The sequence below is a fragment of the Lonchura striata genome, chromosome 5 (assembly GCF_046129695.1).
Source record: "Lonchura striata isolate bLonStr1 chromosome 5, bLonStr1.mat, whole genome shotgun sequence".
In the NCBI taxonomy this organism is placed as follows: Eukaryota; Metazoa; Chordata; class Aves; order Passeriformes; family Estrildidae; genus Lonchura; species Lonchura striata.
The window spans coordinates 42166453-42188388 of record NC_134607.1 but is presented as its reverse complement, the minus strand read 5'-3'; the positions used below and the strand labels follow the sequence as shown (position 1 = coordinate 42188388).

General features: G+C 35.6%; 1 protein-coding gene across 5 annotated transcripts in view; it reads right to left on the bottom strand.

Moving 5' to 3' along the window:
• MON2 (MON2 regulator of endosome-to-Golgi trafficking) overlaps positions 1 to 21936 on the bottom strand; it is a 64706-nt gene that overhangs the window by 28720 nt on the left and 14050 nt on the right. For all 5 annotated transcript variants that reach the window (XM_021547424.3, XM_077783491.1, XM_021547426.3 and 2 more), the window contains exons 3-20: positions 19329 to 19456; positions 18421 to 18552; positions 16898 to 17027; positions 16211 to 16308; positions 14879 to 15004; positions 13913 to 14107; positions 13063 to 13187; positions 12535 to 12674; positions 9787 to 9940; positions 7069 to 7298; positions 5965 to 6046; positions 5093 to 5274; positions 3702 to 3814; positions 2530 to 2634; positions 2200 to 2280; positions 2046 to 2119; positions 1879 to 1969; positions 649 to 750 (exon numbers count right to left, since the gene is read on the bottom strand). In XM_021547424.3, coding sequence (XP_021403099.1) covers positions 649 to 750; positions 1879 to 1969; positions 2046 to 2119; positions 2200 to 2280; positions 2530 to 2634; positions 3702 to 3814; positions 5093 to 5274; positions 5965 to 6046; positions 7069 to 7298; positions 9787 to 9940; positions 12535 to 12674; positions 13063 to 13187; positions 13913 to 14107; positions 14879 to 15004; positions 16211 to 16308; positions 16898 to 17027; positions 18421 to 18552; positions 19329 to 19456 — 2288 coding nt within the window. The remainder of the gene's footprint in view (positions 1 to 648; positions 751 to 1878; positions 1970 to 2045; positions 2120 to 2199; positions 2281 to 2529; positions 2635 to 3701; positions 3815 to 5092; positions 5275 to 5964; positions 6047 to 7068; positions 7299 to 9786; positions 9941 to 12534; positions 12675 to 13062; positions 13188 to 13912; positions 14108 to 14878; positions 15005 to 16210; positions 16309 to 16897; positions 17028 to 18420; positions 18553 to 19328; positions 19457 to 21936) is intronic.

Genomic DNA, 21936 nt, shown 5'->3' with positions numbered 1-21936 from the left:
TCCTATATACTTGTGTGGAGAATTAAAACTACAATTACATTCAATCATCTGTTTTTAGTTTTAATTAAAAATGTAAGGTTTTTTTTTTCTTCATAAAGTATATTTTTCATGTTGAAGTTAAAATATACTAAAAAGATTGCAACAGGATTATGACATTTTTATACTTGAACAGTATTCTGTTAAAGAAAGCATTCAGTAGTTAGCTTAAATATTAAAATAAACAACCAAACAAACAACCCTTTCTTAATAAATATTCGGCCTTCAATTCCAGGAAGATTCTATTTCAGAATCATTCTAAATATTTCTACTGTGTGAAACAGTAAATTCGTGCTACTTTAATTAGAACAAATATATGAAGTATAATTACTTGATCTTTTTGAACACTGCTGTGTCAAAAACATATAAAGACTGACAGCACCATAAAGACAAAGTTACCAAGAGATATTAAAATATTGTAATTTAAATATAATAAATTCACTTTTAAATCCAAATCATAATGCATTCAAGTTGCAACAATAAAGTGCCTAAACCAAAATATATAATTATAATTTATACTTTTTTTTAAATTACATGTTAAGAACATATTTCCACGGTATTTTCATTAATACAAACTAAATTCTAGTACAAGTGATAAAAGGCATTAGTTACCTCCAGAAGATGCCCGGTCAGAGGTCTCCAAAGAATCTCAATCCTGCGCATGTTAACTAGTCCCGTTTCCAGTAGTTTAGCAACAGCAAAAAGTGATGGTTCCTTAATAAAATGTAATGGAGCACATGACTGAGGCGGCCGACAAGGCGAGAGCGTTTTGCTGGGGGCAGCTGGTCCCGCGGCAGGCGCGGCAGCGGCCGCACGGGGGCAGCAGCGGGCAGCAGCCCGCGCAGCGAGGGCGCCGCACGAACGCGCCCCGGCACGGCCCCGCTCCAGCCCGCTCTGCAAAACAGCCTTCTCCCCACTGCAGCTCTCAGCTCCAGATTACATGGGAAAAACCTGGAATGTTTCGTTTCATCGTATCCTAATTATTTATCTTTCATTTGCTTCACAAATGCTCTGCAGGAATATGATACATTTCCCATTCATCAAATAAATCTTCAAATATTTGTGCTAAGTTTCATTCAATTTTACTTTTTCTAAAATCAACATATAGTCAAAATGACTGTTGCACTGAAATGATCTCTTTTAATTTCTGCTGATTTCTTACTCTAATTTTCAACTGATTTTAAGCACAAACTTGCTTATTAAATTCATTCTCTGTTGCTGTAACAACAAAATATTATAAAACATGTTCTCTGCCTTAATTATCTCTAGTGGAAAAGATTAAGGACAATCATTCAGAAACTCTCCTCTGGGATAAGATTATGACTAGGAGAATATATATTCAATCTTACCCAATCACAGGGTCTTCAACCTTTCTGGGCTAAAGGTTGTTTACTGAAGCTGATATGATTACTAACTACAGTTTTCCCAAGTAAAATATGACTTATAATGTTTTTAAATACTTAATTGTCAGGCTTTCCCTGAAGTACCCTGAAGAGAAAATTGAAATGAAAATGAGCATCTCACAGAACATACTGTGCTACTCAGCATCCCTAACCTCTGAAATTACAAGGGCTTTTAAAAGTTTCATCCACCTACAACCTTATTAATGGAAACACATGACATTCCTTAAAAAGCACAGGAATGCAGTGAGGATGTTCAGAGAATCTAGTATCTGTATGAACCATTAAAAACAAGACATTATCTGCTTCATATTTTATTTTTTAATCTAGAGCATCAAAGTTATTACTAGTTTTAGTATTAGAAATAGTGAGCTTAAAGAATAAATGTGCAAGTCTTCTGCCAGTTTCATCAAAACATCTAAAAAAATAACACTTTTTGTACCTTATTGTTTCCATAGGCCATATCCATGGCTTCCAGAGACAAGGAGCAAAGGGCATTTATTAAGTGATGTAAAGACACATCGTCAAGGTACCTGAAAAATAACTGCTATCAAAACACTGTCAAGTTTGATACACATATTATTTTAATTACAATATAAGGTTTCTTACTGTGAGTTTTCAAAAAGCTTTGAAATCATGCTGGATATAGAGGGCAGATCAGTCATAACTGCTGTAGTGAGAACCTTGAAAAAAGACAGAAATACAGATTGTAATAGAAAATACTATATAATCATTAACTGAAAAACAGACAAATCAGGCTTACTGTGCTTGGCCCTTCCACAGCTCTTCCAGGTTTTAGTGCACCCCCAACACTAGGCTTCAGTCCCAGAATCCACACAAGATGCTGAAATATACAAAAGGATCATTTTTCAGGCAGAGAAGAAATTAGCATTGTACTCAAGCTAGCCACCAATCTTCCAGACAAACAGAACTCAAGAGAAATGCTACTGTACTTAGTCAAGGCAATTCATAGTACACCATGAGAAGATTCAAAGCTTCTTCTATTGCTCACTGAGCAATTGAAAACCAAATTATAGCAAAACACCAAGGCGTGACAGCAAAACATAAATATTTCCTGTGAGGGAAATATTACCTGAAGGGTAGCCAGAACAAGTTGCCACGATGTACCAAGAACTGCTCCATGGAAGTGAGCTAAGTTAAGTAATGTCCTCATACACTGGATATTTTTTGATGTCAGCTATGAATAAAAAAAAACAACAACCAAACAGACATCCAATTTTTATCATTTCACAATGATAGTGTTTCTAGCAAACTTCCAATTTTTACTGAAGTACTTTATATTTTGTTTGCACAACTGGAATATATATATTTTTAGAGCAGTAGTTCTCAGTATCTCTCCTTCTCTCAGGTTTATCTTGGTGAAACTGAATATGAGTATTTGAGCACTGCATCCAGTCTGTGGTCTCCAACACTGGAAGGACATTGATCTCTTGGAGGGCCACCAAGATGATCAGAGGGGTGGAACACCCCTCCTATGACGAAAGTCTGGGAAAATTAGGATTGTTCAGCCTGGTAAAGAGAAGGTTTAGGGATAACCTAATTTCAGCCTTCCAGTAACTGAAAGGAACTTCCAGGAAAAACAGGGCAAGACTATTTACAAGCGCATGTAGTGACAGTACAAGATGGAATGGGTTCAAATTGAAAGAGAACAGGTTTCAGTATTAGGAAAGAAATCTTTACTGTGAGGCTGGTGAGTCAATGGACTGGGCTGTCCAGGGAAGTAGTCGATGCCTCACCCCTGGCAGTGTTCAAGGCCAGGTTGGTTGGGGCTCTGAGCAAGCTGGTCTAGTGGACCTGCACATGGCAAGTGGGTTGGAATGAGATGATCTTTAAGGTCCTTTCTATCCCAAACCATCCTGTGATTCTATGATTTGATCACTGTCCTCTCCCCGCAGTTTCACATTATTACCCAAGTTCAAGCACTCCAGCTTAATTGCATCATCTCCACAAAATCAGTCCATCTTAAGGGCACCTTCACACATGCACAACACGGCTGAGATCTAGAGTTTTCCAAATGGAATGGATAAGAACTTCTGAGTTAGAATTCAGAAAAAAACCAAGAGTAAGAATTCTTTGCAATTAGATAACTTTACTGTCCAGGGCTGCTCCAAATTAAAGCCTTAGGATCATAGTTCAGCTCACCATTATTTGTAAGAATGCTATGCATCTGTAGCTTAGTTTTGAGACACACTGAGATGCAAGAAATAGTTAAGCAAAGTAAGATCACTTACAAGTTGTACTTACCATAACTGTTCCCTGTGGCTGAAGAGCTAAGGGTTGCCCTACTGCTACAACTTGCTGGTGAGACTCACTTGAGGGACTAATCATTTGAACATTCTGCCCCTGAATGGAATATGCTGGAAGAAAATTGAAAAGAGAAGGAAAAAAAAAACCTGAATTTAAAATCCAGTTCTTACTTGTAGTAAGAACTGACTCTGGCAAAGAGACTCCAGGGAAATTTTTCCAGCAGTGTTAGCTTTAACATACTCCACTTTGAGACCTTTGGCTATATTTAGATTACGGTGTTAGTGTCCTAGAGTGTTAAGGGTCCAGCAATTATTCCCTGTTTCTAACTACTAGACGTTGCTTGCGATACATTTATATATTTTATGTCAAGACTGAAATATTTATGCTTAAGATGCAAGCATTAGAGTGTCTCAGTTCAGTTTTTGATAGTAATTGTGTGTAAATGGTATTTGTGTGCTGATAGTAATTGTGTGTAACTCTGCTACCATTCTACCAGTGCACTCAGAAAATGATGGTGCCATTGATGTTGTATCATGACATTTTTCCAATATGGGACTCCAGGACACCAATTTTATAACTCAGTTGTAAAAAGAAGAGCAACCTACACAAAATAACTGATGTTCCCCGATTTGTTTTTATGATATCTGTTTAGTTCAGTCATGTGCACTTCTTAACAGAATTACAATCTAATAATATGCTTAGCTGGTACACTGGACTGAAGTAGGGGTCCTTGTTCCTGAAGATATTTTGGCTTTATATTAAGAGCTCTAATGTTAGATTCATCTGTATATTTTTCAGGTAGTAGCTTTTCTTAGTAAGTAGTAATTCACTTTCAAAGTCAGAAACAGAGTATATCCTAAACCAGCATATATTATAAATTACAACATTCTCTCAAGATGTAGGACAGATTGATTCAACTTTTTGTAGGCTGAAGAGAGCCCAGAATGTATATCTTCCACTTATGCGTAAGTATTACCATCACTAGACAATTGTAGATAACATTGCAGTACATCACAAATGCAGGATGTTCTAGCCAAAGCTTTAGAATTCAAGTTGCCCAGAGACTTTTTCAGATTTTGCCTTAATCACAGATCCTAGCAGACCTTTACCATGGTAGACAAATCTCAGAATCTGAACTTTTGACATATGTGAATCTTTCAGGAAATTTTAGGCTGATGATATTAAGTTGATGAATTTTAGAATGACAGCCAGCAAATGCTGCAAGACTAGTTCTGGAAAGCAGGTGATCTAGGTGCTGTCTGAGGATTCTAACTTACTTTAATATAGCCAAATACTACAGCTGTGTGTCTTTGGAATCACATCCTGAAAAAAATTGGGTTTAGAGGACAATATGAAGAAACACAATTAAGAAAAATTTATATATTTACATTTGCTGGACAGAGCTGCAGTTGTGCTGTTTAATACAGTAAGGGCATAGTGAGGAGGCAAGGATCCTTTGCAAATGGCAGTGATAAAGGCATCTCTTGATGTTACAAGACCCAGTCTTCCACAAAGTGCAGCCATGGTCAATTCTGCTTTTAGAATATTTTCAGTGGCAGCTTCATCAGTGCTGAAAGAGAACACATTGTTCAGCAAGAATTAATACAGAGCACAGAAGCAGGCAGCTAACCAAAACTGAAAGCCATAAGAACATATACTTAAAACTCATTAACACTATAAGTATTGAAGAACAAGCATAACCAATCAAAAAAATTCTTCAGAACCACTTCCTACAAAATTTGACTTTACTTCTCAGTGACTTGGTAAATGAGACTATGAAAATATATTTTAAACTATTTTCAGAAAATGGTGTTTGATTACAAAAGGCTCTTTGAAGGAGCCAATTAATTTACCACAGAAATTTCCTACTAAAAAGCTTTTCCACTTTAAAGATTAGATAGTACTAACAAGTACCAAGACATTACTTAGTCTCTTACTTGCAGTAATCAGGACCTGGAATCACTTCAATATGTTGAAACATGCAAGCAAAGTAAAAAGAAATAAAGATAATTTAAACAGTTTAAATGAAACCCTTTGAAAATGCAGTTAATTGTTCTGTATTGAAATACGTTAAAGATTGATGTTGTACTTCTGGAGAATTTGTGTCATTTACTCAGTCTAAGCCACAAACCTGACTGCTCAGATGCCATGAATAGAACTTCTGCTCACAACTGTCCATGTGACTATTATCAAAAATCAGTTCAAAATATAGCTTGGAATATCAACTTAGAAAAATCAAGAGAAATGAAAGACCAGATACCTTGCATCAAGTAGAAGGGATAGAGCAGCGAGAAGACCACACCAACAAGCGTTCACCATTTCTTCCCAGACAGCTCTGCTAACTTAAAAGGAAGATATAAACATTTTTACAGCAGTGGTTCCCTTAATAACTTTCAATTGTATCATAAACAAAACGCTTGTTATGGCATCTTTGGAAGTGTGTTTTTGTATGTATGTTTACACAGTCAGATATCTGCACATACAGAAACACACGCTGGTATTATTTTAACAGCTTGCATTCAAAATAATATTTCTGAGGTAGAAAAAAAATCACCAGGCAATTATTTTTCCAACTTACCATGGTATATATAATAATTTTTGATATTTGTCTATAAAAATAAACATTCAGAAGTGCAAAAATATGGAACAAGTAACTCACTGGAATTTTGCAGTGAAGTAAAAATACTCTGCCGTGGTATCTATAATTCTCCATAACTTTTTTGTTTCTTTCGTTTAATAGGGAAAAGGATACTGGTCTAGCAAAGGGCTATCTGCCCAGCCCATTTGCACACTTCCCTCTCGCCGGGGCCACAGCAAGCCCCCGGGCGGGGCGGAGCCGGCGCCCCGCAGCACCGCGGAGAGCGCCCGCTCCCGAGGCCGCGCCCGGGACAAGCCCTCTGCTTCCCCCGGTCCTGTCTTCGGCAGCCCCGGTGCCTTACAAATCTGTCTGTACATACAGACTGCCTTATACAGACTCATCATATCTTCCACAGGGGCAATCCTCACTTCACAGCAGTTCTGCCTTTAAAGAAATTCTTCTCTATATACTGCAATCTTACTAAAAATTTCTCCATTAAAATATTCCTTTTATCTTGTTACTATATTTTTCTTTTAATGTGGTCGTAACTCCATTTATATCAGTGAGGTTGTCTCTTGTGACCTTATATCTCAGTGTTGTGCTTTTGGCTTAACACTAAGTCAAATATTTTTTTAAATGGAATTGCTGTTCCATTAAAAAACATACTTCATTGAAAGTTTTTATATATAAATAAGAAACAATAAATTTAAGCAAAGAGCATGAACTTTTAAAATCTGTTTTCTGTAAAACTGTTGTATTTCATACAGTTTTTGCATTTTCAAATACCTAGTTCTTTCTCTGATTGGTCAGAAAGAGACTGCAAATCTTGCTCTGAAGACTGTGCTGGTAATGAAGTTGTCTCTGTTGTGGTTTGAATGACAGTTTCTGCCTCTCCCAACTCTCCTTCGATCATGGTAGTGATACCACGGACAAGATCCAGCAAACAGTGAAATGCCACTGACATTGCATAGCCCTCAGGAATTGTAGGTGGCTCAACTTTGTCCAGCATCTCCAAACTAAAAAATTGAAAACATGACAAGGGTGTATCAATAATACTGTTTTTAAAAACAATAATAAAAAACAAGATTCCAAATGAATGCTAAGTACTAACAGGTCCCAAAGACAATCCTTCAAGATTTATTGCAATGCAAGAAAAAAGTCTTTAAGTCATTAAGTAAAAAAGTAAATGAATTACTAAAGACAGCAACCAAAAGGGTACTAACCCTGAGTACAGATCTGCAAAAAAGATTTCTAAAAATACACTAACACACATAAGCAAACATCATGAATAATTCTACTTGCAGTATTATTTTACTTAAAGCCACTGCAACAGAGCTTATTCAGAAGAATACAAATATCTAGGAACAACAGAGGAAATACATCAGGAAGTCATGACAGCGTGAACATAGTTATAACAATTCAAGGACAAGCCAGATATTCTATTATCATTATCTTTGAGTCCAATTGAGTAGAAAAGCCTGTCCATAGCTAGATATTACATGGCCAAATGCTTATCACCTACATGCACAGGTAAACAATGGAAGTTATTTGTATAAAGAGGATATGTCTACATGATTCACTGCTGAAAAGCATGCAATTAAAACATCACTATGCTGGAATAGCAGTCTCATTGCCACTTCTCCATCTTTTACTTTAAAAGCACATAAAGAACTACTGAGTTACAAATCCAACAGAAATTGTAGCTGACATAGCAGCATCTCTACAAGTAGAGAAAGTTGGTTACAAAAACTACCTGCTACCCCAAGAATCATTATTTCATCATTTTTTACTCTACAAATTACTTTATAAAAAGCTACATATTCCAGCTAAAATATACCAAAGATACTTTTATACTCTAGTCTGCACAAAAATTTTTCCTTCTCCCAAACATGCCACACTTCAGTTATTACCTCTAATTTCCTAAAGGTAGTTGCCTCATATCTGGGGGAGCAGGAACTACAGCTAAATCAAATGGTCAGCATTTCATCCTCTATATAAGTAAGTGTGACTATATATACCGGTCTAATTAAAATTATTAGTGAGTTTTAGTTACAATATATTTGTGAGATAGAGGTCACATCCTTTTACCTTGAAGATAGAGAATGCTAACTACTGAATTAATTATATAAGTTGTTACTATTACACAACAATGGTTGTGTAAAGTCTTAAATAGTTTTGTCTATTACTCTTAAAAATATTTAATTCCTTAAGTAAAGGGGAAGACAAGGCATAGTGGCCTGTGAAGAAACTTGCACAAAAGTATGAGACATGGCCATTGTTAGAAAATCTAATGGCAGCAGAAGAGAACTGGTGCTATGATGCGACACATTACAGCAAGTCACCTCCTTATACAGAGGGACTACTGACAAAAGCACAAGATAGGAGAAAAAATCCTGCTGTGAAATGCTTGCGACAACTCTGTAATCTTATACAGAAGAAAAAAAAAGCAAAAATCATGCAGAGAAAATCATAGTCACTTGAGGCGTCCAAAGGTAAAACACAAACAAGTTTAGAGCAGAAGAGGAGACTATGATGGTGGCTGAAAGGTTCTGGATCCAGTTAAGAATAGATAGCAAGAAAAAAGAAAAGGAAGAAAAGTGGAATTAAAAATCTGTATTCCCTGAGAACTAGCAGGTAAACTAAAACAACATTTATGTCCACTGCTAGAATAAAAAGTCAACACATACACATTAACTATTGAAATCTGAGGATGATTTTTTTTCTTCTGCATGTCAAAGGCAGATAAAGGAGTTCTTACCCTAAAAATATTGAGATCCAGTCTATTTGCAGATTTCACTGAATTTTAGTATGCCAAAATTTTATGGTGGTACAAATAACTTCAGGTTTGGAAGTGCTTGTCCCTCAATGGTCATGACTGACATGAAAAAAATTGCACTATTTAAAAAGTAACATAGTATTTGCAGCTTTAAACTGAGAACACCATCTCCATTGTACAAAGTCATGACAATCTGCCATTCCAAGGAGCATTCAGAATCTAGCCTTGGTATATAGGTCAATATATTGCTTGAAATACAACCAGACTGGCATCTACCACAATATCCTGCTCAACAAAAACAGTAAATACAGTAAAGGTGGTGTGAGAAAGCTATTTTTCATTCCCACTGATGTCCTGTTTGCTTAACGCCCTTTGTGTTTGCCATTACAAAATGCAGCAACAGGTATTTCAAAATTGTTATGTACTATAGGGAGGCTTAAAAGTGAAGAGTTAATACACGTAATATGGTAGGAAAACAAAATCCAACTGATGCTAAAATCATAGGGGACATTCCAATCAGAATCCAGGGCATGCAGAAAAAACAGCAAAAAGACCAGAACACCTCATGGCACCAACAAAGAGAAAATTCCTAATAGACTTCAATGCCAGTGAAACAAAAACCTCTATATTCACTAGTAAAAAAAAAAAAAAAAACAAACATTTACGTTATCAAATTTAAAATAAAAAATACTTGTTACATACATTTTCAAAAAGATAGAGGTACTCACTATGTAGCTTTAGCACTGCCTTGTACTGTTACATTCAGGATGGGTATCCAAGTACCTCTGTACTCAAAGGCAGGTAATACAGTTGCACCTCCACCCATTCCAAGCACTCCTGGATTAGTTTGTGCTGAGCCAGTATTCCCTGATGCATTGCTTCCTGTTCACAAAAACAAAGTGATAAAACCAACCAATCTTATATTTGTGATCAACAAACATCCTTTTTCTTTTTCTATATTTAATTTTTGAGACACCAGGGTTAATCTGAAGACACCCAGTTCAACAACAAAAATCAACAATAACACTAAAATCTATTTCTGAGCTCCCTCTGCTGTCTAAAATATAATCTTTTGTGCAGTTCATGGATGCCAGCTGCCTAATGTCCAGTCAGAATGTAGTGTTTCCAGGAAAGGTACAGCAACATCGACAACATTCAGTGAATGAATCAAACTTACACAGTCTTGATGCAACAATGTATATTTTAGTGAAGAGTCTGACAGATACTTGAAAGTTAAGGATTATTTACATAATTGTATTAAGAACTCAGTAGCTAGAAAGTTTAATTATTTCAATAACAAACTTCCAAGATTTCAGAAATGCAAAAACCACAAGAAGAAAGTCAAAGAGAATGGCAACATTTGAATCTGTTCCATGCCAAGGTAGAATAAAACAAACCCCATCACGGAAGAGGTGACAATGTGCTAACCAACAGCTAGGAAGGGACAAACTTTGTTCCCAAGTGAGGAAGAAAAAAAAAAGTAGCTAAAAGAACAAGGAAGTCTGTATATATACACTTCCTACATAGAGAGGGACCTCTCTACTTACTAAGAATAGGTCCCACAAGTTCAGATTCTTGCTGAAGAGACAATGAGGAGAGATAGCAGGGTCTCCAGGATAGCGACTCACAGTGCAACTGCCATTTTGGTGTGCTTGCTTTTAATATGTGGAGAGTAAGATAGGCAATAAACTCCTAACTTAGGCAATATGAATACACAGAAGCTTATGTGTACACTTTAAGACAGTAACACTTAACAGACTGAAACAAGAAATATTCTGCTAAACACATGGTTAACCAAACACTGCCACTAACACAGTTACATTGCTGTAGTTTTCTATGATCACACTGTGCAGTCAGACACACGCGATTATTTTTGTCTTAATCTAACTCATTAAAGTGGATGGTAACATTGCCTAGTATAATAAAAATGACACAGAACTTCAGGAGATGCAGCTTCCAACTTCTAGGAAACAGGTAGCCTGCTGCAAGACTGAAGCTCAAAAATCAAGTCTATAAGGAGTGTAAATGTCCAAATCCAGACTGGATAATGCTTCGAGCATCCTAGTCTGTTGGAAGGTGTCCCTGCCCATGGCCAGGGAGCTGGAACTAGATCACCTTGAAGGTCTCTTCCAACAGAAGCCATTCTATGATTGCAAAAGACAGCCTGCTATGAAGGGACTGTTGTTATAATCAGAAGACTCAGTTTGAGAATTACATTGCATTGATCTACTCTTTGCATGTCCAATACAGCCACAGGAGGAAAATAATGTATAAAAAGAAATGCATGAGAAAGTGACATGAGAAGCACTCAGACAGAAAGAAAAGGAAAAAAGGAAACAAACTGAAATAATTATCCAGAGAAATAGGAACAACGCTAGAGGTATGACCCTACTGCAGCGCTGTTTTACTTGAGGCAAAATTTAGGTTTTTAGAATGAACAGTACAGAATGGCTTCTCATATGTGCATGTTACGTGGTGAAAAGTGGTTTTCTGATTTACTTTACGATAATTAAGCTAACCTAGAAATAATACTGATAGAAATGTTCTATCAGCTGCTGTATAGACAGCTACTCAACAACAGACACTGACACCAATTTCCTCATGCTATCACTGCTAACTCCAGCACAGGATCCCAATTTCATTGGTAAACAATGAAAGGTGTGAATCTAAACCGAAACTTTTCAATGTTTCTTAATTTAATAGTAGATATGATAATACAATAATTACACTTATTATCTGGCTTTTATGTCTTTTAAGAAGACACCCTCACAAACTATTTTTACATTGTTTGTTGCTGAGGACTCTGCTTCCAGAAATACGGGAAGAAACAGGGAGCCTTAACTTGGGATATAAACACCCGCAAAGTCATTAACAGGATTTCTTCTTCATAAAATGCAAATATATCTAGTGAAATGCCAAAACCCTGGCTGCAAGAAAGGACAATCAAGTCTTTTCAACATGTGTATGATTACAGCTTACATAAAAGTCAGAGACCATTTGTGAAATACACATCTTTCATTCTGCCTCTTGGCTCCCTCACTACAGTTTTGGCCTTGAACATCCAGAAGAATTAGTGATTGCCTCCTACAAACACACACTGTCTTACTACTTAAATTGCACACTGTCATAAATTACATCCCTGCACAAGGAGACAGAAATCAGACACATTTTTTATAGTCAGAAATTAGAAATAACTCTTTTGGAATCTACCTCTGAAAAGTTGTGAAACAAGGAACCTGGTCACTGTAGAAACAGGAATCAAGGCAGGAGCACTGCTCTGCTGACTGTCTATGCCTTCACCATAATATAGGTAGATAAAATCCCCTGCTGTACCAGAGCTGAGAACACTAGTTCATCTCAAGCTAGCTTTTCACCAAAATAAACACAGAAGTAGAGAGCTGTACCAGAGCTGAATCAAAACAGAATTCATTATTACAAGAAAATGATGGGAAAATAAAATTAAAATAAAGATTTACCAGTTTGGTTTGGAGTTGCTGATGTGTTCCCCGTGCTTGGTACAAGAAATAGAGACTGGATAAAGGATCCCAGTGCATTCACAATATCACGGAAAACTTTAGTGGAATGTTGCTTCATATCATATGACTGACAAAAAGACCTGAAAGGTATTTTATAAAACAGAAAGTGTTTGACTAACTGGTAACTAAAATAATATTTTAACAGCAACTTCACCCCTATACACATTCTAAATTGTAGACTAAAAGCATATTTTAACAGCAAATATTTAGGTAAACAATAATATTTGATTTTTTAGGCAAATGTTCCTTTGACACTGCTATGACACAGACATACTCAAATAACTATAATTCAGCCCTTCCTGGATAATAAGCATTGCCCTAAAACATTACGGAAAATTATCACGAAGAGCTTATTGCATTTAAGTTTCCATACATTTGCAATGTTTCAGGAAGCATTTTCCATTAGAGAAAAATATTAAAAATATATCTTAAACTTTATGTAAAAGCAAAAGTCAATATATTTAATACCTTAATAACTGAGGCTGCACACAAAGCCTGTGAATAGATTCTACTGCAACAGCTCGTAGCCACTGTGGTTTGTCTGCATCCAGAAACTTAACCAGCAATGACAGAAATATTTCACATTCTGTTACCTAAAATATACAGTTTATAATAATTAATAAAAAGAAAAATCCTCCTACAAAATATTTTCTGAAAAAAACTTCCATCTCAGGAATCCTATCACAGCAAAGATCTAAAAATAATCCCTGGAATGACTATTTACTCAGAATAATATCAAGCTAAAATCACATATGCAATTGTACTGAAGGAGTTAAATTCCTCACAGACATTCCAATAAAGGTCATACATTTGCTACAGTAGAGAAATGACAAATATCTTTTTTAGCAAATACCCAACTTTGGTATTTGCTAAATATACATTTATTTATATTTATATAAATAAACTCAGGAGATAAGAACAGCTGAACATGTGTTTTTATCTACATTCTGTCAACAGCTTTAGCAACTCAAGTCAAAAGCCTCTTAGAAAGTATTAGCAAGGCACAGTAATCATCATTATCTAAAGCGAGGCAAACAACAGAAGATCAAAAGGTTCCCAGATCCTGAAAGACAGTTAAATAGAGAAAATACAACAGCTAATCTACTATGAAATTCACACAGGTCCATGTTAAACAAAATCATACATTTAGAATACATGTAAACACAAACAAACTTAAGAGGAAAAGAGTATTTAGCTTTTTCTTCCCTCAGTAGACATCAACAGTTCCCAAGAACTAATCACTACTACTGCTGATCACAGCACTGTCATATACATAGAAAAACAGAACTGCATTAAGAAAATCTGAGCGTATCCTTACCAGCAAGCTGTAAAACTGTTTAATCAAAACAGAAACTACTCGCAGCAAACGCATACAGATGGGAAAGTATGGTTTTTCCACTGGTGCTGGGGAAGATGAGGTGGTGGAACCTTGCCTGAATTTGATATTTGGGGAGAAGAGCTTTATAACAAGAGGACACACCCTTTCTTTAAGAAGAAAGCTGAATTCCTGATGCTGAAAAGGAAAACAGAAAAAATTATATGTAGATATTCCTTAATTGCTACCAGTAACTCTGATTATGCATCTTATTTACATTTGTAGTTATGATCAAGCAGTCTGAAATTATGTAAAGCTTGGTATAAATTACAATCAGGAAAAAAGAAGGCAAACTGCAGACACCATTGTAAAGCTACCAAAAATCATAAAATTACAATGGTCAGGTTCATGCCATGCACCCTTCTTGTATTTCACAGGTTGAAACAGGCTGCTAATATATTACCTATAAATAGAAAAAATTCTTTAATTTACCTATTGTCGGCTAGTAAAACACATTACTGCAGGATCAAGGTGCATTTATATGCAGTAGATAGATGCAATTCACAGTCTTGATTCTTACTTTACAAGTGGGGTGAGGTTAATGTTTTTGTAGAAATAACAAGTCCACAAATTTAGTTACAGAGCTGTCATAAATCAGGCAAGATAAGAAAATGCATCTCCAGAGGATATATAAACAGCAAAACCAAAAGTGAGACAGAGTAAAACAAGCAGCTCTACAAAATGTATAAACATAAATAAAACATAAATATAAATAAAGTGTTTGGGAATTGAAAAACATTCAAAAAGCAGAGGGAAATTTTCTGTTAAAAATGCCCCCAAATATGTAAAAGCTAAAAAGCTCTTCAGGAAAACAATACTCTTGTTAAATTAAAGAGGATTTAATGAAGTGTAGATTTTACTACCTATGTGAGTAAAAGTCTTCCTGTTTTCCGTCCAAGAACTACTCACTTGTAAAAACACTTGTGGAAAATCATTGAGGACTGACTCAAGAAGTTCCAGGCCAAATGTCCGTGTCATTTCTGTCATACCCACGAGCCAGTAGGGAGCATCAGCATTAACTAATTGACAAAGATCCTTAGAAAGAAACACAGTCACGTTGACATTCTCTGTACAGTCCCATACCAAGAAAGTTTCCCAAGTTCACAATGAAATCTACATACTCTCCTCTTCTGTGAGTAATTTTCTGATTTCAACATAATTTTTCTTTAGATACTTTCTTAACATAAATTATAAACATAGAAAAGACATTTCAAACTTTGCCAGTATCCTTGTAGCATATGTGTTCATACCTACCATCAAAAATATCCCAAGACCCACAAAGTGACTTTGCTAAGTCAAGAAGATTTTTATTGGTGTGATGAATGCAACTACTCCTTTTCATTACATACTTGCCTTTAATGTCCAATACCAACCACAAGAAACAGGACTGAACTACAGTTTCAGCATTTTGCTTTGTATTGGGTCTGGCTGAAATGGAGTTAATTTTCCCCACAGCAGTCCTTACAGTGCTGAGCTTCGCACTGGTAGCTAGAAAGGTGCTGAAAACACACCACTGTTTTGCCTACATATGAATAGCACTGGTACAGCCTCAGTGCTGTCTCTCAGGATTTCCCCCCACTGCCACCAAGGGGTTGAGCAAGATCCTGGGAGGGGACACAAAAAATGTCATCCCAAATTCACCAAAGAGATATTCCATACCTCAGTTATAGAACCTAAGAAATGGGAGAGGAAAGGAGGCATTCATTACTTACAATGTTTGCCTTTGGGAGCAACTGCCATGCATTCTGAAGCTCTGCTTCCCAGGAAGTGGCTGAACATTGCTTGCTGATGCACTTTGCTCATATACATGCAAACTTTTGCTTTTGGTTTAGTAAACTACCTTATCTCAACCTATGAATTGTTTTCCATCTTATTTTCTCTGGCCATCCAGCTGGGACAGGAAGTAGTAGAGCAGCTTGGTGGGCACTTGAGAGTCTGACCAGGGTAAACCCACCACAGGGCTCAGGGAAATAAGAATTTTGAATTTAATGCAGATACATATGCTTCGCTATTATTTAAGATTTATAGTAAAACATTTTCCAAGGTCACTTGGAATCATTTTCCCATCATTTCCCTCTGATACAGTGTATCATCACCAATTAGAATAAATAGCATAAGAAAGCCCAAAGGTCTGGTTAAGGACACTGCCAATATGCCAACAGCAAATTCTTGAAATTTCTTAAAGACATGTAGAAGTACCCAGTCATAACTGCAATACATAAGTATATGATCCCCAACTACCTGAAAAAGCATATATGCATCCTTAGCACAAGGCTTCAGTGTACTGACAGATCTTCTGTTACTATTCCCTTGAACTGCAGCTGGTTGGTCAACAGCATCTGCGCAAAAAAACAAAACAAAGTTTTGTGAACAAAGGAGCTATTAAAAATCAAGTACATGTGCTCATATCAAGTACAAGTGTTCATACAGGAATATTCTATGAAAATGGCCAGGCAATTCTTCTCCAACTTATCATGTCTATAGAAACAAACATTAGGTTGACTACTAAAGATCATCAATACCAAGCACTGTTTTCCAATGTTCTCTTCAAAACTACTACTGCCATATATTTCCCACTCAGTAATCTATGGTACCTGCACTATAAATGACACCTTCATCTCAAATCCTTTTACAGTACTAACCTGAAGACCAGCTCTCACAGCTTGAAAAAAAATCTAGGTTTTATATATTAATGCACTGAATTGAACTGACATAATGGTGAAGGATTTAATCTCCTTTAAATACAAATAAGTGTATAAAAGACAGTTAAAATTAATGATGTCTGTGGCTTTTTTATAACATCTATAGACATTTTACTACTTTATTATCTGAAAGAGAAACATCTGTCACAATATCTAAAAGAGAAACATCTGATCTATGTCAAAAAAGCAGGTAAATAGAAGCAAGCTGAGTAAGCAGTATGCCCACCTTTGTATCGTTCATCTTCAGCAACCACTCTCTCAAACACGACAGTCACTACCTGCCGCACTGTAGCTGCTGCAGTGTTATTTGTGATATTATCTTTTGTGAAGTGCAATCGAAAGCAAAGTACAATTGCCTGAAAGGAAAAGTTACCAGAAAAAACATCATGTTACAACAACAACACATTTAGTCTTTTAGCTAAGAGTCAATAAAGTTGATGGATTGGGGAATGCTTTCTGCTACAGTTTGTCAAAAGGTTGTCCAAAAAAAAAAATTTTGAAGAACCAAGAATACGCGTTATGGATTACCCTAGCCAAAAAACTCTTTAGTAATCCTCCCCAAAGGCAATCAAAGAGTGGTATTAACTAAACACATTACAATGTGCCAATAAAATTGCAGTCATCATACAGATAATACACAGTAATCATCACACAGTACAACTTGTATGATGATTATGTCAAAAGAACATTAGGATTGTAAGGTTAATCACAGAAAGGTCAGTAAGCTCCAAAGCTAAAATGTCATTCCCCTCCTACACTGAATCACAATTCTTTCACAAGCATGTTGCCTTGACTGCTATTATTCCTAAGACATGCATTTCAAAGTGTCATTGTACTGGCAATGACCCAAATACTTTTTCCCACTGGGTTTTTTTATTACCTCTAACTCATAGTTTAATATTTACCTGTTTTATAATGAATTTTGAAAATTAATATCTGTATGTGTAGTGAAACCTGTGTTTCTTGTTCTTCTGTCCATATACTCTATTCTGGCATTTTCAAGAACCTCAACCACACCGCACCATAGTGCTACATGCCATGAGCCTCTTTTTCATGCCTGTGATTTGCGGACTCTACTCAGATGATATTGTCACATTACTTTAAAATCTTACAACTGAAACATGAACATACAATAAATATCTGACTGAAACAAATTTTCTACAATGTAATCTACAAGAGAAACTTACAAAGCAGAGTTTCACAATTCACAGATGGTAAACAATGTTGCTTCTTCAGAGAGAAGTAGCTTATAATTACATTAAAAGTGATTAGGTCCTTATTTTTTTAGTTGAAACATAATATCCAAAATGTTTCATATTGAAATCTATGACCCAAAGTTATTACCAAAGGAGCAATAACTGGATTGTTTTTAAAAGAGATTTAAGGCAGGGTGGAAAGCAACTACTTTTGACATTTTCTGTTACCACTGAGTGTACACTGTGCCATGTGTTCTGATTCCAATTCAAAAACACCACAAATTTAACAATGAGAAGGACAGGCATTAGCTCTGTGTTTTTATTTCAAGTTCCTCTTAAGTCAGAAATGCATTATTATGGAGGAACTACAAAACACATGGAAAAGAAAGCTAAAAGAAATCCTGTTTTCAGAGTCTAGCCATAAAGACAGTAAGGACACAACAGAATCAATAAAGTCCCTTGTTCATTATTTTCACATGCTTCATAAGTGAAATTTCCCCATCTTTCCTCTTGGGTATTTCAAATTCTATAGCTGACACCAGCAAATTCTTACCTTGGACAGTGCTTCATCATGCACAACTGTATTGGTTGTTAAAAGTACAAGAACTGTCTGGAGCAATTTAAGTTCTTCAAGACTGTTCTCCATCAATTGCCAAAGCATATTAATAATGTTCCCAGCTGCAGCCTACAAAGAAATATTTTTTGTCACCTATTACAATATTCATATGCTGGTATATCTTGTACATATATAAGAATATCGCTGTCATAAAGGTATATCATAACTGAATGTGCCTGTTTGTCTATACCATAGGACTAAATTGAGAATATAAAGCCAATTTCATTGTCATAAGCTTACGTAAGTATTTTTAAAGAATTGACAACAGAAATGTCATAATATGCAGTACAAATTAAAGCCTGTACTTAATTTTTTACTTGGAAATATGGAAGACACACTATAAATATATTTTATCCTCAGAATTCACTCAGAGAGAAAACAGTGTGTTTTTACATTATGCAAGCACAACTGCATTAGTTTTATCAGCTTCCTAACACACTATCATGGCATTTACTGATGCAGAAAATGTGCATCCATTTTAACTTATTTTTAAAAATATAATGTAACAAAAGCACAATAATGTTATTGCACAGAATATACTTTGTGCATGCACAAGGTTCATTACATGTTCAGTTCCTGCAGTGTGAACTAAGAATGTGAACTAAATAAGGTGGCTTCAAATTTCAATAATTTCCTTCTAAAGGTTGTTAATATTGCCTCACCTTTTTTTAGTGGTGTAAAAGGTTTTCTTTTAAATTACTGAAAAATAGATATGAGTAAAACATTTTGTGGACTATGTTCATTAAAATATAAAGAGCCTCTTAAAACAACTCATTCACCCTCTGTTTAAGGTCTATATTTTTCACTCTGAAGTATTTCTGGTTTTGTATAAATATTGATCTTACCTCTGAAACAACTTCATGAGACATGAGCCTCTGTATGGCTGCTAGACACAGCTGAGTGATCTTTGGTTCTTTTGTTCCACAACCCATCAGAAAAGGCTGAACCACCTCTGAACTGTTCTCTTTCAATGCTTTCAAAGAGAAATATGGAAGCAGTCAATGTTTAGTACTTTGAAAAATACAATGCAAATCACACCAATTAACAAAAAGCAATCTCTAGTCTTGGAAATTTGGGATTTACACGTGGACCACATGGAAAAGCCAAGTGAAGACAGACACTAGGCTGACACAGCTCACTTCCACAATTACCCTGGCCAAGGCTCAAATTCCAAGCACCTTCTCCCTTACACACTCAAGTGACTTTCCAAATCCAAAACATCCACTTAAGAGTCCATGTGGTTAGCAAGAAGGTGTAAGGTTCTGCCAACCCCAGAGCTTTCCCTGGCCTTGACACAGGAACCAGTCTCAGCCTGTCCTTCTGCTCAGCTTCACTGCAGCACGTATTGCAGGAGCAACAGTCTGGCACAGAGCGACATTCCAAAGCACCGGGCAGCAAGGGGAAGAGCTAACTGCCGCTGACAAAACAGGGAGAGACTAGACTGTTTGTATTCTGGGTACATTCACTTGGCTGTGAATTTGTCAAATGCTGTTTTAGTGATAAAGGGTAGTTTCTTAAAATAGACTTTTGCCAGGAGAAAACAAGTTTCCATAAATTTCTCTCCCATTTTTTTTTTTTTTTTTGGGTTGTTGGTTTGTTTGGTTTTGTTTTTTGTTAAGGAGAAAAAGCTTCATAATGAATACAACATTCTACACTGTCATTTAAAACATGTTTTTTTTTTCCCCCATAAAAGTAATTCAAGAAATGTGACATAATAAAATTTAAAAATATGTAAATACTAAAAATATGGAAGGAAAGCATGGCTCTGACTGAGTGGTTTTTCATTTGCAGGTATGTTTGCTGATTCATGCAAACTTCTAAGATTTTAGCCGCTCATCACCATTTCAGACACAAAATTTCCTCACAGTTGAAGGTTCAATGTGTGTTGTTACACTGAATGTCATACACCGTGTTTTAGTCTATGTGTAGTAGAACAAATGTATTCATGCAAAGTTTCACACGCTCTTCAGAAGACAGTAGTTACCACAAACAAAAAATACATTTTCACATAAAAATGCAAACATGATCTATACTACAAAGCATCACTACAAGTAATTTGGAACAAAAAATGAAACAAGTTAAAACTACAAAAAATACTTTAATGATATTTTCCAACTGAAAAACTGAGTCAGAAGTTTCTACAAAAAGGATAGGCTATTATAGATTATGGATGCAAACTTCCTGTAAGATAATAGTTCTTACAGGTTGATATCAACACACAGTCTAGTTTCATCAGCCTCTTCAGAGTCAGTGCAGGCTCTATGTCCAGTTGACATTTCTGAACTGCCACTAAATTCTAACCATGAAGCATAAAAAAGCAAGCAAAAAGATACCACAAAACATTTAGCCTTAACATGAGACCCAAGATAAAGTTCTGAATGGCAAAAATGGCATGAGTTAATAAATAACAAAACAAAGAATAAATTTAGCCTTTTATAAGCCATTAAAAGCAACAATCTCACAACAGAATCTATACAAGTATTTTTAATTCATGAAGCTAAAAAATTAATGTTTTGTAAAGCTGCTTTGGTACCTATCTGGTTTTATAGCAACCAAAACATAGGGTGATTCTTGGAGCTTTCCTGTTCAGAGAGTCTGGAGCTAAACTTTGATGACCCCTTCCAACTCAGAATATTCTGTGATCATGTGATTCTGTGGCTGTATTAGCTTCAGTCTTAAAATACACAATAAATTTATTATTGCCAGGTCTGCCTCCATTTTGCTACCAATTTATGGCAGAATATATTAAAAAAGAAAACTACCTTATTGAACCATAACAAGTGAGAAGTTTTTGAAAAGTATAACTTACCTGTTCATTTCATCAGCAAGATTATAATTCTGATTTAGAAGAACTCCTAAACCATAAGTTTTTGCACATCTCAAAGCCACATGGAAATAATTTCTCAAATTTATCTCCTCCTCTGGAATTTCTCAAATTCTTATAAATAAATAATAAAGCATGTACACACTGGCAAGAATGAAGACTTTGAAACAGCTCAACTTAATTTTTCAAAAAGAAAGAAAGAAGTTAGATCAATGATGCCAAAGTTCATTGGGGAGGTTAAACATATCCCACGGAAAATAACAAAGATTTTAAGATTTTAATAAGATTTTAAGCCTGCATCTATTTTCCTAAAAAATATAATCCTACACCATTAAATGCTTCAAGAAAACACCAGATCAGCTTATTCAAAATAATCTGATACATTTGTTCTTATCTATGTTAGTGAAATGAGAGTTTATATCAAAATATTTTAAAAATCATATCCTGATCAAAATACTAATTTGTATTACTAGAATGTCTTGTAGATGCTCCTAAATCATCTAGCAGTCAAAAAATATCCACTAGATTTCACAATTACATTGTAGCATTTTGCAGTTTTTTTTACACAAAGTGATATATATAATTTTTCCTCAGAAGATATTAGATAGACAATCTCTTGACACCACCTT